Source organism: Melanotaenia boesemani, chromosome 21 (assembly GCF_017639745.1).
Source record: "Melanotaenia boesemani isolate fMelBoe1 chromosome 21, fMelBoe1.pri, whole genome shotgun sequence".
NCBI classification, from domain to species: domain Eukaryota; kingdom Metazoa; phylum Chordata; class Actinopteri; order Atheriniformes; family Melanotaeniidae; genus Melanotaenia; species Melanotaenia boesemani.
The window spans coordinates 9,325,621-9,340,406 of NC_055702.1; the positions used below are offsets into that span (position 1 = coordinate 9,325,621).

The 14,786-nt window shown below is 38.8% G+C and overlaps 1 protein-coding gene and 1 non-coding gene across 3 annotated transcripts; both read left to right on the forward strand.

The window, feature by feature from the left end:
- Window positions 1–1,410: 1,410 nt before the first annotated feature.
- Window positions 1,411–1,492, forward strand: trnal-aag. Its single transcript has one exon. It is a non-coding gene; the product is annotated as a tRNA-Leu (tRNA).
- Window positions 1,493–1,498: 6 nt separating this feature from the next.
- Window positions 1,499–14,064, forward strand: polr3e (polymerase (RNA) III (DNA directed) polypeptide E). 2 transcript variants are annotated; one of them, XM_041973076.1, is made up of 21 exons: window positions 1,499–1,811; window positions 2,576–2,683; window positions 4,734–4,784; window positions 4,923–5,000; window positions 5,094–5,209; window positions 5,298–5,380; window positions 5,592–5,699; window positions 6,165–6,214; window positions 6,312–6,431; window positions 6,547–6,632; window positions 7,638–7,682; window positions 7,780–7,871; window positions 8,141–8,261; window positions 8,371–8,452; window positions 8,552–8,611; window positions 8,856–9,013; window positions 9,101–9,162; window positions 9,244–9,698; window positions 11,265–11,342; window positions 12,648–12,770; window positions 12,852–14,064. In XM_041973076.1, the coding sequence occupies exons 2-21, from the start codon at window positions 2,645–2,647 to the stop codon at window positions 12,906–12,908; spliced, it is 2,064 nt and encodes a 687-aa protein (XP_041829010.1). In that variant the 5' UTR covers window positions 1,499–1,811; window positions 2,576–2,644; the 3' UTR covers window positions 12,909–14,064. The 2 variants fall into 2 exon arrangements, with proteins under 2 accessions (XP_041829010.1, XP_041829011.1); XM_041973077.1 differs by lacking the exon at window positions 1,499–1,811 and adding an exon at window positions 1,937–2,058.
- Window positions 14,065–14,786: the final 722 nt, after the last annotated feature.

Genomic DNA, 14,786 nt, shown 5'->3' on the forward strand with positions numbered 1-14,786 from the left:
ACTTAAAAGTGCAACTACCCATCCTACTTTTAGCATAACTCCACCCACTGCCGAATCTGAAAAATGTTTGAAATTGCAAGGGTTGGAGTGGGAGGTTTGGGTGATCAGGGAACGGAGAGTGGGCAGGATGCGATACACAAACAGAAATTTTTTAAAAAGTATCTACGCCACAGAGCAGTATTTGAGGTGGAAAACTTTTCCCCTCCTGAATCTCCTCAGCTACACAAGAACAAGGTCCTGAACCGCATCAGTCCGAGCCGTTAGCGCTGTTGCGCTGGCCTGTCAGCAGCTCTGGAAAGCTGTGGAGACTCGCTGCAGGAAGTATCGTTTTAAGTTCCCAACCTGCTTATTGTTGTAAGTAGGTAAAGAATAAAGTCCAGTGTCAGAGCAGAGAGTCAGTGTGAGAAACTGCCTATTTAGCAGTGAATGTTTTGCTACAAGCTTTAGCAAGAAACACCACACAGCTCTTCTAGTTCCAGCAGAGTTCTGCGTCAGCTTCACCACTGCTGGGTAAAGTGAAGGAAGCTAGGCCTAAAGCTAGCTGCAGCTTCTGTGTTTGAGTTTGACACCTCTGACCTATAGCGGAAGACAAAATTAGGCTCAACTGCATGTCTGTTAACGACAGACTAATGTGAAGTGTCTGGTCCTGGTGTGCAACAACGTTAAACCACTGCAGTTTGCTGCATTTTAGTAATGGATTGCATATTTTTTTTTTTTTCATAAATAAATATATATTTAAAATTAGAGCAACCCACCATACGTAGACTTGAAAAGCATACAAAACAAAATTTTTAATCAACTTAACACTGACAAAGTGCTTCCTACACAACTGAGAGCTTTTTGACCGTTTCCAGTTATCTCTTTCTCCAGTGAGAATGATCCTTATCAATGATTGTATATAATAATGGTTAATCCTCTTGAAGAGATTATTTTAAGGGCTAAAGATGTCGAGGACGAGAAAAAAAGGGGCATGACTGAATGACTGAATCAACGCATTGTTGTAATTGAAATTATGCATACTACACAATTTTACACACCAAGGTCCACTTTGGCTTAACTTTAATGGCTAACAAACTAGTTAATCCCAGTAAAATTATACGTTTTAATAGATTCGTTGGAGAGAAAAAAAGACGTGATTGTTAAACCAATGCTAAGTCACGCAGTAACATCAGTGTAATAGACTTAAATAAAGTTATTGGTATACATTTATATGAATGTGCAGATACTTACCATATCGTTCTAAAGACTAATTTATCTTGTCAACACCGACTCTATCAATTTAGTGACCAAGTGGGGTCTGAATATAGCGACTAAGTCGCTAACTTGGCAACACTGAGCCAAACCTGACAATGTTGTCGGACCAGTAGTACGGTCTGGTAATTTATGATCTATTTCGGTGCAATGGCATCAGGTAGCGTGGCCGAGCGGTCTAAGGCGCTGGATTAAGGCTCCAGTCTCTTCGGGGGCGTGGGTTCGAATCCCACCGCTGCCAGTACGTTTTTTTTTTTCCCTGAAATTTTTTTTTAGTGTAAACTAAGCGGGCCTTTCACAAATAAAAAGTGAATTGTTACTCACACTCGGCAAACACTGTACACATATATTCGATTATAGATGAAAGATTAGTCTCCCGAAGGACGTTTTTTACATTATCGGCACGCGCTCCTCCCCACGTGTCAGTGTGGAGCAGAGTCAACATGGTACCTCGAGTTCTGTAGTTGACTCCAGCTACCCGAGTTCTGCTCCTTTGCGCACCACATTTATAGACGGTCCTCAAACGGATGAGGTGGAAAACTGTGCGGTGAAGTGCGCAGGTGAGAGCTCTTTCTGCCATTGTTTGGGTGTTGTTTACTTTAAGGACAAATGAAATCCGGCCCAGTGACGGACTTTATTTTGTCTAGCATGTGTATGTTAGCACACCGAGCTAAGCTACCGTATGCTAAGATATAACGTTTAAGTCTGAGCAGGCTTGCTACCACCGGCTAGCTGCTCCTTAGCTGGCTAATACGTTGATTGGAAATTGAGATATTGAGCTCGTTTCTGGTTGTCTTTTTGTTAAATGTAAGCGCTAACATTAATCATTTTTGTGCGGGCCTGTAAATAGTATCTAAAGGGTTTTAAGTTAGCTAGCTAATAAAGCTAACGCAACCCAAAACTCAGCGGTGAAGTATAATAATCGTTTTAAATCGCCACTGTCTGCCAGACATGAGGCTTAGCACACGGTTTTTGTATCATACATAGTCGTTTAATGTGTACTGGTTAAAGTTGCATCATGTGTTTTCCTGGGTTGTTTCAGTGAAAGCATCATCTAACAGACTGCAAGATCATGGTCTGCTAGCCGACTAACTTTAGGCTCCTGTGAGTCGTTAGAATCTTTACTTCTATATATACCCATTACTTCTGACAACTCAGTATATCTTGATAAAACTACGGGAAGTTTTTTTTTTATAATGAAACCAGTGTGTTTAGGAACTTTCCGTGTTACTGTAGCAGTTGTCATTGATCTGTTTACTTTGTCACAGGTCTGGGTGTAGCCTCTTTATAAATCCCTGTAACTCAGTATATTTATGCTTTTCAGGTTGGATCCTTGAGATCTACTGCTCCTCTCCTGTGATACCTTTGTGCCCTTCAGCCTGATTACGTCAGTATGGCCAGCGGTGATGATGACGACCCAATTATAGAGGAGGTATGCCAACACTTCCCAATTTCTACAGAATATATCATATAAGTAGTAGCTTAAAACTTAAAAGGGCTTTTTTTTTTTTTTTTTTTTTTTTTTTTTTACAAACTCCACAGTTTAAGCTGTTTGGGCACCACAGGTCATAATTTATAGCAGAGGTTGTCCTCAGAATTATTCATACCCTATGGAAAATAGCACTTTTTTCTTTTTTTTTCAGATTCTGAATTTATAAAAACTATTTTGTTGGTGCTTCCTGCTTGTCAACTTGTTGCAATGCACAAATCTAAATACAAGTTGGCTCAAGTTAATTTGCATGATAATAGATATGTCCACAAGTTATTTAAAGTTTATGTTCAGAACTATTCCCAGCCCAACATTATCTCAACAAAAATGGCATTTTTTTATAGATGGCATGATATTCCAGTGGAATAAATTCTTTTTTTGTTGACCAAATGTTAAATAATGATTTTAAAAAAAAGCATCTTTCCAGAAGAGTATAAATAGAGGAAAAGTGATCTTATCATTTTCAATTTCTGATGTTTCAGAATAGATCTGCCATCAGATCCAGTAAAATGTTTTGTATATTTTATTGTTCTTATAATAAGTAAATGTATTTCCTCATATTTTTGCTTGCTTTTGTATTTTTACTGCTCCTTTTCAAATCAAATCAAGCTTTATTTATAAAGAGCAGCACAAAGTGCTTTACATACAAAATAATTTATACATATTAAAATACAAGAAAGATAAAATAAACCCCCACACACCAAAGTATAGCCATTTAAAACGCTTGATCCTAATCTCTTTTACACACACACAAATTCACGAGCTAATTTCTGGCTCACTGAATGTGGATATAAAAATATTTGTAAAATAAACATCTGGATTGACGCTACTGTGAGGAAATGACATCTTTTGCTTAAGCAATATGTATTAAATTAATAAACCCTGTGTATTTAGATGTATTTTCCTTTTAAAACTAATATCGTCATTTATCAGAAAATCCACAAAGATGAACAAATAACTTTTTTTTTAATTTCAGAATCAAAGTATCAGAACAAAAAATGTTAAATCAACATATGACCATATGATGGTGAAGTTGGCAACAATTTGTAGACTCGCAGGTTTCAATCCATCCGTAAGTAAAATGTCTTCATGAACATTTATGATCGGTAGTTTTTAGATTCATGGCAGGTGTAGGAACTTACACCAAACACCTCGTAAACACTGACATCTTAGACCGAAACTGGTGCCAACACATCAAAACCTGAGCTTTATTCATTGTTAAGCAGATAGTACTTATTTCAGTTATTAATAAATAATGTTTCTGCATCTAAACGACTTGTCCTTTGTGAGTTTGTTTAATGAATTTGAGCTGAATAGCCAAACTTCCAACTTAAATGTCTTCAGGTAGTGTGTTATGCATTCTTTGTTTAGGATTTTATCCTCTTGCAGGAGTTATTTTCTTTTCATTCTCTGCTGTTTTGGGTGAATGGACAGAATGACTGCCTGGAAAAAAAACACTGTTGTTATGTTATAGTCATTTAGCTGTATGTGGGTTGCAGTTATTTTATTTTTCATAGTGCTTAGCAACTGCTTAAAAGAGACAGCTGCTCCCTGTTGGAGGGGGAGAAGTTTAAGAAGTTCAGGGTATTTTTGAAGCTTTGCTTCATCTGGCTTAACAGTTATTATTTGTAGGGCTGTTATTTGCTCAGTCTGAGGTCTTATGCCTTGGCAGATGTCACGAGAAAGCTCCAATCTTATTGGAGTCCAACATTTTGGTGTGTTAATTCACTAATCTTGCCCAAAAGCTTTAACTATGGGAAATGAAAAAAATACAATTGATGAAATCAAGGACTCCTCAACAAGATCAATAGTTGTTTTGCAAGAGAATCATGAGTGAGTCCAGCAGAAAATGTACAGCAAACCAGGAGCAGTGTTGTAAAAACAATATCTGAAACAACCTCAGTAAAGTTTGCATGAAAGGCTTCCTGAATGAGAAGATCCTGCTCCTTAGAAAAGTTTTACCACAGAGGGACTTCTGCTTTGTTTCTTGTAGATTGATGTGTACCTCGCTAAAGGCCTTGCAGACAAGCTGTATCTTTTCCAGGTGAGTGTTTTTTGTTGTTTTGTGCTTGATCCCGGTATGCTCTGTGAGCAGTTTTTCAGTATTATCGTGGATTGTTAAGTGATTGGGTGAGAAATGTTATAAAAGTTATTTAGTCTTGTTTTTTTTTCTTTTGTGCAGTTCCCTGTCCGACCTTCCACTATGACCTACGATGACGTAAACCACTTGGCGGCTAAGATAAAACCCAAACAGCAGAGGGTAAACATGCTTAAGTCTGTTTTAAGACATTATTTCATTAACTCTGGTTTTTATTAGCTTGTTTATGTCCCGTTTGTGCCACTCATTGTGCAGGTGGAGCTGGAAATGGCCATCAACACCATGAGTCCAAATTACTGTCGCAGTAAAGGAGAGCAAATCGCTCTGAATGTGGATGGCACCTCTTATGATGAAACAAACACCTACGCAGCGTATGTTTGTTGTTAAACTTGAAGAATCTGAGTTTCCTGTGATCATTGTTGGTCTGATGGATGTTCCTTTTTATTTTTTCTTCTTCAGAAAAATGATGGACAAACAGACCTTTTCCTCCATTCAGGCCACTACAAACACCTCCAGATATGCAGCGGCTGTGTTTCGCAAAGGTCCGACCCAATAACAAGTCAAACTGCCTTTGCAGCACCACATGTGATCTTAATCTGACCTGCTGGTGTAAACTCAAAGTTCACTCATGTTCAAGAGTACCTTTTATATTGTTAGGTGTTACATCCAGTCATTTAACTTTGTGGCATTGAATTAAATCCACAATCAGACATTGCAAAGCTGATTTTATTGTTTTATTAATAATGTTAACAGGAGAGCTTCACATCACCCCGCTGACAGGAATCCTGCAGATGAGGCCCAGTTTCTCATACCTGGACAAGGCTGACAATAAAACTAGAGAGCGTGAGGCAGCCAATGAAGGTGTGTTCTCTGCATTTGATCACGAGGGGAATCAACATAAATTACTGTTATTACATTTATTAAAAAGTAAAGCAAAATCTAAGAGATGTTTCTCAAAACTGCTTTCACTAGTTTATTAGTCAGTAGGAAAATTTTTTGCTTCGAATAATTTTCTCACATAAATGCTCAAACTTTCCTTCCTTTTAGCAGCTTTGTAAACACAAGTGCTGCTTATCTACATTGCTGTGTTGTATCTGAGCACCTTTGGCATTTTGATTATTCATTAGAGAAATGCAAATTCCAGATCAGAAAGGCCACAAATTATTATTATTTTCTTCAATTTAATGGACAAATCCACTGATTAATTAAGGAAAAAGTTAGTTTTTCCTTACTTGTGTTGTTTGCTTTTGTAACATAGAGCGTTTCAAAGTAAAGTCTTAGAACATGCTTGGATCATGTATGGTGACCAGAGTCTCACACCTGTAGGTGGCGATTCTTCCCAAGATGAAGCTGAGGAGGAAGCCAAGGCCATTACGGTAAAGACTGGTGCTTGTACAGATTATAATGCCCATCTGTCTCTGCAAGCATAGTATTTATAAATATAAAATTTCTTCTACATGTGTTTTCCTTCAGGTAAGGTTTGCTCGTCCCGAGTCGGAGCAGGCCCGGCAGAGAAGGATCCAGTCATACGAGTTCCTCCAGAAGAAACAGGCTGAGGAGCCTTGGATTCTTCTGCAGTACCACGGTGTTAAGGTACGGCGATGTTTACTATTTTCTACAAAGGTTAGATGGTTGGTTATGATACCAGGTATTTTTTGTATGTTATTGTTGTAACACATTTTGTGTTTAAAATGTTATTTAAATGCAGGACGGGCGGTCGGAGCATGAAAGGCAGTACCTGTTCTGTCAGTCAGTGGACGCATCAGAAAACACAGAACTGGTCAAAACTCCAAAGTGAGTATGAATTAAAGGCTCTTTAATCCATGTAAATATTCTCAGTAAGTTTCACTTAGTCTGGATTATTTCATAGAGTTGGCAACATTTTTTTCAGCATGTGACTAAATGGTCACCTGACTGTCCCTAGCCAATCACCATCAACGATGTGTAAAAGTGAATATTTGTTCAAGGGCAACAACTTACCATTTTGGGCTCCCACTGTTTGGGATGGTCACAATTATCGCTTATTTGCCTGACAGCGATTATTTGAGCTAATCGTAGTCATTTTGCAAAACAGCTGAAAGAAACTAACTGAAATGTCATCTCTCTAATCAGGTGGTCTTCCAACTTTTTCTGCCATGCCACCCTTTAGAGGAATAAACATTCCCACCCTTATATAAACAGGGTGGGGGGACCCAGTGTGTGTGTGTGTGTATATATATATATATATATATATATATATATATATATATATATATATATATATATATATATATTACGTGTGTGTGTGTGTATGTGTATATATATGTATGTGTATATATGTGTATATATATATATATATATATGTGTGTGTGTATTTGTATATATATGTGTGTATATATATGTATATATATATGTATATATGTATATATATGTATATATATATGTATATATATATGTGTGTGTGTATATATATATATATGTATATGTGTGTGTGTATGTGTATATATGTGTATATATATATATATATATATATATGTATATAAATAAACTTTCTATAGCTATGTAACTTACTATACTTATAACATCACAGACATGAGGGAGATATAATAAACACATTTACTGTTAAACCAAGAGAAAGATATCTGACCTCTTTCTTCGCAGTTATGTGTTTCTCCATATGTCTCTTTCTTTTCTCTCTTTGATGCATTCAGTAAACCCAGCAACATTTCCAAGTTACTTTTCATTTTGTTCTGAGTCGCAACGATTCGCACTCCCCTCCGAACCACGCTCATCTTAGATTACTTCTCTTATTTTTATCAGGGAGTACTTGGCGATGCTGATGCCCCCTCTCGCAGAGGAGAAAGTGTAAGCCTCCCTCATTTCTTTGACAAATATTTGTACACTGAAGCAAAAATACAGACAGTGAGATGCATCATTAACTTCATGTCCCTTTGCATCCTAGTGCAAAGCCTGTTGGTCCCAGTAATGTGCTCTCCATGGCTCAACTCCGCACTCTTCCACTGGGAGAGCAAGTCAAGACCCTGATGAAGAACGGTAGGCCGACACAAGTAGAAAATACCAATCAGGTTTTTGTCTTTGGGGTTTTGAGCCACGTTGTGAAGATTAATGATCCTTGAGGTTTTTGGTTGTAGCACATGAGGGCACCAAAGCATCTAATAATGATAGATATAAAACATGTTTGGAACCTAATCTTTCTATCTCTGAGGATCTTTGAATGCTTTGCAAAGTGCTGATTGTTTTCACCTTTCCCTTTTTTTTGTTCAGTTGTTTCTTATTTCCTCCACAATATCTTTTCTCTGCAGTCAAGGTAATGCCGTTCGCTAACCTGATGGGTCTGCTTGCCTCTGGAACTGACCAGACCTCAGTGCTGCGCTGCATCCAGCAGGTGGCGCTGCTGGTTCAGGGGAACTGGGTTGTAAAAAGGTGAGCCCAGATTTCCTCTATTCCTCTTGTTCATGGATATTTAGTGGCAAGGCTGCTAAAATGCAGCAAATAGGTTTAAGTAATGCTCATGGATTTGCTTTGTCTCTAGTGATGTTTTATATCCGAAGAACACCTGCAGCGCACACAGCGGTGTCCCTGCTGAAGTGCTTTGTCGTGGCAGGGATTTTGTGGTGAGCTGCCGCTTCTGTTTTCTGTATTTTAAATTATGCAGAATGAAATCTGCGATTCATATGCAGTCATGTTAAAGTCATCATAAATCTTACTTTTAGATGTGGCGATTCACTCAGGAGCGCTCAGTGATGAGAAAGGAGATAACATCCATCATAAAAGTAAGGATCAGTGTTCTGACATGTTAGTTAACCACTGATTTAGGAGTGTTTTTTCATTTGAAGTAATTTGCACAACATTTATTATGTGGAAGGAAGTTTTTCCTCTTGTTGATATCACCTGTTTTGAATGCTTATTATGTTTTTGATCTCTCTGCTCTGTCTTGTTTCTCCTACCTTCAGGCTTCACTTATTCTGTTTATTCAGGTGAACCGAGCTAACTGCTCCTTTCCTGTGTCTCTGTTAGCTTCCGCCAGAGGATGTGAAGGAGTTCCTTGAGCATGTGGCAGCTCCTCGAATAAACCGGGGCTGGGAGTTCCTGTTGCCTACGGACTTGGGCTTCATTAAGAAACACCCAGATGTTGCCCATAGGCAGCAAATGCTGTGGCTTGGCATCCAGAGCAAGTAGGTTTCATGAACAGTCTCACCAGCCAATTGGCTTGTTGTTTAAAAAAAATATATATATATATCTTCCCTGTTTTTGTCTTGAAGGTTGGAAAAGGTGTTTAATTTCTCTAAAGAAGACTTTGTGCCTAAGAATTCCCCTGTTCCCGGTGAGAAGGAGTTTGCTGGTTTTGAAATGTTCAGTAGATATAATTGTTACACAAAGTGACGTCTGTTGTGTTGCTTTCCAGAGCCTGTCCATGTCAGCGGGGAGCAGCGTCTGAAGATGGCTCAGGAGCGAGCTCAAGAAAACCAGCCATCCTTGCAAAGGGAGCTGGACACCAGGCACGCAGAAAGCAGCAGCCACTTCAAACGGGACCCCATCGTTGACGGGAACGACGAGCCAATGGACACTTCTTCCTTAGCCATTCCCAACGGTTCTGTTAATGGTTATGCCAGTGCCACCTCCCCCTGCTTTGACCACGCTAATGGAGGTAGCCCTGCCAACACGCTGTCCCCGGAGCTGCAAGACTTTGTGATAAAGACTTTCCGGAAACATTTTGTGCTGACGTTGAACGAGCTAAAGAGGTTGTTTAACCTCCACCTGGCGTCCATGCCAGTGGGACAAAACATCCTCCACTCAGTCTCGGACCACGTGCTACAGGACGCCGTACTGCTCTGCCAGTGCAAACAGATAATGGTGCCTGTGAGTATCAAAGGAGAACTTCAAAACCCCTGTTTAAGAATTTTCTGCTACTAAAAACGCATTTTTTGTTACATACTGCAACACGTGGGGGGATGTACTGCATGAGTTTGTTTGAAATTGGTCACAAATGCATATAATTTTCTGGTAATTCCTAAAAAAATAGCTTACAGCAAATTAAAAGTGCAAACCTGCTGCAGCAGGATGTTGAAACAGTCCTACACCTCACATTTCACACAGGAAAAGGAAACCCAGTTCAACAAAAACCACATCCACAGTTCTGAGCATTCAGTCAGCAGGGAAACTGAACACAAACAGCAACACTGAATACGATTCAGTGATCAGTTATGAAAATAATTGGTTGTTGCATCTTTAATACAGTTTAATTATGCAGCAGCTAAGAAAGAAATCCTTTCTCTGTCATCCTATTACCATGTTTTGTATTTTTGTAAAGAATCTCCCTGTTGGTGTTAATTCAGCTTTGTTGCATAAATTCGTGTATGACTGCTGCAGTGTCCTATAATTACCTTCCTTTTGTTTTCACACTCTTAATTTTAAATGCCTACTTTGAATTGAGTGCACTCAGTCCCAAATAATGCAGAATTCACTGGTCATCCAATTCACCTGCACATCCGGCTTTGAAGTGTTTGCATTATTATCGTTTTATCTTGGAATAAGAGCTGCTGCTCCTCAGATCTCAGTCTGCCTGTGGATGGTGGATAAAGGGGGTTTCACCTTGTATCAGCTTTCTTGCACAGAATAATGACATTAACAGTCTTAAAAAGGTTAGGTGTACTCGAGTGGTGCAAACCTGCCTCTCAGGTTCCATTCAAATTCAAGGAGCCACCTGATACCCCCCTCTGTTTGTAGTCAGATGGTCTGCTCTGTTTCTTGAGTTGGATGGCTGTTTGTAAGCTTCATGCAGACTGATGTCTGTTGGGCTTGCTCAGAGAGAAGGGCGTGGCGTGGTCTGTGCCACATCCTCTTTGTTCTTTTTTTTTCTTTAAGCTCCCAGAGCCAATTCTGTCCCGTCTTGAGTCTTATCCCATCTACATCCTTGACTTTAAAGGATTTTCACTGGTGTTTTGGAAGAGGGAATGACCCAGTGCCATCTTTGTTATGCAACACATTATTAGCCTCAAAGCAAAGCTCTTTACTGCACAGTGAGGCGTTAAGAATCTTAGTGTTTGTAAATACTGGGAAATCTTGAATGAGATACCCCTCCCTCTTGCAGTTCATAGATCAGTGTCGAGACAGTGTCTGGAGAGATAAACCTGGCTTTCTGTGCTCAAGCTGTCTGGACTTTTCTTATTTTTGATTCAGCATTTGGGCAAATGATCAAGTTAACAGACAACTCAGGTGCCTGAGAAGAAAAAAAAAACAGCTTTTGAACCGCACTATAATCTAACTAACTGGTTCAGAAAATTGTTTTAGTAAACTTTATCATTAAAAAAATACTCTAAGGACAGTCCAAAGGTTTATCTGAAAAGAGTATGACTGGTCGACTTTCATCTTCAGACCAACAGCAGGTTTTTATTTATATATACTTTGTTTTCTTTCAACTTTCAGTTTCCTGCTCAGAGCAAAGCAGCTCCTGATGAACAGAAGGTGTTTGGCTTGTGGGAGGCCAGAGATGACTTCGACAAGGTAAATTCTCAGTTTGCATGCATTTGCTGCCAAAATACTTCACAAGCCACAAGTCATTGTCAGCAATGACAGAATTTCACATGAGCTTGAGATGGAAGGTAAAGGTTTGATGCTCAGCGCGTCTCAGCTGCAAAGGAGAACTCTCATAATCCTTGTCTGATGATTTCATGATATTCTGTTAGAATTTATCCATTTGGGATTCAGTGTGTACAAAGATTGTCATGAATACAAATTTCCCCCTTTTTTTTATATTTTAAATTAATAATTGTAAATGTAGGGATAAATAGATGCTAAAGTGTATGTCCTGTGCCATCATAAATTCTGAGGGCAACCTCGGCTTCTGCTCCGTGAATAAAAATTATAATGTGCAGAGGCACTTCAAGATGACCCAAGCCAGTTTTACAATAAATATCCACCAGGCTCAGATGCTTGCCAGACACACACACGCACACACACACAAAAGAAAAAGAGAAAAACACTTTCTTTAATCAACCAGTAAAGTTCGTCATGCACTTAAACACTAAAACGGCATGTGTGTGCTTTTGATTTGTCTTAGTCAGAGAGCTTGACTACTAGAAAATATTTAAAGTGTCATAGTTTTTCTTATTTGCGCTAAAAGCCAGCATGTAATGTTACTGTGATTTCAAGTGACTATGATTTAAATGAAAATGTGTTGTTACTTTGTGTTAATTATGCATTATATAACCGTAACAGTAACGGGGAATGTGTGGCCCACTGGCCAAAGCCTTCCAACAATTTGGCCCATGGGAAAATGTAATTGAATTGCCCTGATATTTAAAAGTCTTCATTATGTGCTGTCACTACATAGATGCAGAACTCTTCATGTTGGCATCAAAATGCATCTTAGAATTGAGAAATTTCCACAGCTCCACTGTAAATTTCTTCAACACTTCCTCTGTAAAATTACTCAAAATGATAGTTTTATTCAGAGTGGTTGTGTGTTTTTTTTTCCCTGTTATTAATCACTTTTAACTTATTTATTTGACTAGCCCAACATTTATTGGAATTTAGTGCTCAATAAAAGTGTGAGAAACTGTACCCAGTACATTGTTAAAACACCCCATAACTGGTTTTTGTCTGAACTATTTTTTGAGCTAAAAAATTATCATTAATTTTACCAATGAAGCAAACTTGATATTTGATCTTCTTCTCTGAGCTGGATGAGTTTTTTTTTTTTTTGCAAGCTGCTGCAGAATCCAGAAACCAGTCCTCTAGTTTAGGATCAAGTCATTTTCCTGATCTTGTGTGTTTTTTGTTTTGTTTTTTTTTTTTTTGCATCTGCAGCACCGTCGGCTGCTGTACGACTTGTTCACAAAGAACTACCGAATCAGGAGGAGCATGATTCAAAGCAAAGTGGCGCAGGAGTTAGGAGGCTCGTCTAAAGCCGACATCGACCGGCTGCTTCACGTGAGAGGGGGTGCTGGGGTTGAACATCCACCTATTATCTACCGTTTCCCAACGATCTAACCTGCAGTGTTGTTGTTTCAGGAGTGCTGCAGCAGCCATGCAGGGATGTGGTACCTCAAAGGAACGATACAGTCGTGACCCCAAGAGCCTGCCCCACTGCGTTCACCATTAGCCAATTAAAACCCATCCTGTGTGTTCAGTGGGCGGGCAGTTGGAAGAGGAAGCAAACTGCTGCTGCCGGCCCAGCTTTGAGAGACGGAGGACAAAGGTGGCCGCGTGTTCTGCTCAGAACAAGAAGCTTTTCTTATTTCAACAGAAAAGTTTCAGACTTTAACGTGAGCACTCAAGGACACAAACTCCATCATCGCTGGAGCGTCTAAGGGGAAACTGAATATTTAAAGAAAAGAAGAAATAGCAAGATATCTATGATACGGTTTATCAGAACTTTTTTTGCATCTTTGACCTCATGTTGGATTATGTTTCTTACCAGATCAGAATGGTGTTTACAGTTGGAAGCAGCCATGGCTCAGAGGGCTTTCATGTTGCTCCAGATTCAGCCAAAGAACATGTTTTACTTTATTAGCCCATCAATAATAAGCATTGTTTAAAGTCTGGTAGGTTGAAATGGAAAATTCCACCTGGTAATTCGGCACATTTTATTTAAATCTGAATCTTGTTTAGGAATTTCAGCTTAATTTCTCCCACTCTAAGGAAGAACAGAAATATATGAAGGCACTTAAATAAAAGGCTGAATTCATTAAGACAAAAGGGAAATAGAAAAACTAGTAAAAAAACAAAAACAAACAAGAAATCAATTTACTGCCTCAGTTTTCCTGCAGTTCAGTGTGCAATGAGTACATGTCTGATTATCAAGATTGAGGACTGAGTGAATTACGTTTGAAATGTTGAAAGTTTTTTTTTCTTTTGGTCAACTAGGTTTTCAGATGGTTTTTCTTGGAATGACTGATTTAGAAGATAACTAATAAAGATGCATTTTGGAGTAAAATCTTGTCATACTCTGCTCAGAAATCTCACTGTATAAACACAAGTGTAGTTCATTAACAGCAGTAGTGTGATGCGGAGAGGCTGCTTTTGCCATGTGCTGCTATCTTGAGCTTTCATCTTAAGTGCCTCGACCTTACAAGGCATTCAGGACACTTGCTGATGAGACAATTCTTTGATTTCTGTGGTAGAAATATGAATCAAGCGCTCAACATTTCTGATTAAGTTTCTACAACAAATGATAACTAATTTGTTTTATTGGTTTATTCTGTTCAATAAACACTCAAGTGTCGACATGTCAGAGGTGTTTTTACAGAGCATATTTTGGATGGAAATCTAAGAAATGGCAGAAATGGCTGAAGTAACTTGTTCCTAATGTGGGACTGTTTTACACCTCTGGCTTCATGCTTAAATTATGAAGTTAGTGGATTGGATGATTGCACTTTCCCACAGTAATAAGGAAGGAACAGCACACATTGGCCTTTTTATACTTTATTCATTTTAAACATTTAGGTACCTCAGTAGCACGATGAAGATCCACAAGCAGCCACAACACCGTGGTACCTTCTCATGCCAGTCACATTTAGACCAGGAGGTGAAGATCAACCAGCGTGCTTGTTGGTCACTAACACATACACCATACCTAAGCCTAATCTTATTCCACAAGTGTTCAGTGAGATCTAAAGTCACAGCAGGTCATTTTATCCTCCACTACCAAATTATGGAGGTACTCTGTGATGATTTTGTTTTTGCAGAGCTGCCTACAAGAAATTCTGTTTTATAATGAAGTCCTCTTATTCTCTAACATTTCACTTTGGGGTTACTTTTTAAGAGCCCCCATCTGTAGGACTAACTGCAAATTTGTCAAGTGTCCCTGTTAAAATAATGACCAAGAAATTGTTTATAAATGTTCCTTTAAACCCAATTTCCCTACAGTCGCTAACATACTGCTGTGTTGCTGCTCAGTGTGCTGCTTGTACACATTTTACCCATTATATATAATCTTCTATATAC

Bases quoted from the DNA above. Each gene is read 5' to 3' on its own strand.
- polr3e (XM_041973076.1), top strand. From the start codon at position 2,645: ATGGCCAGCGGTGATGATGACGACCCAATTATAGAGGAG. The intron at 4,785-4,922 runs GTGAGTGTTTTT...TCTTTTGTGCAG, and splicing joins ACAAGCTGTATCTTTTCCAG to TTCCCTGTCCGACCTTCCAC. The intron at 8,453-8,551 runs GTGAGCTGCCGC...TCTTACTTTTAG, and splicing joins GTCGTGGCAGGGATTTTGTG to ATGTGGCGATTCACTCAGGA.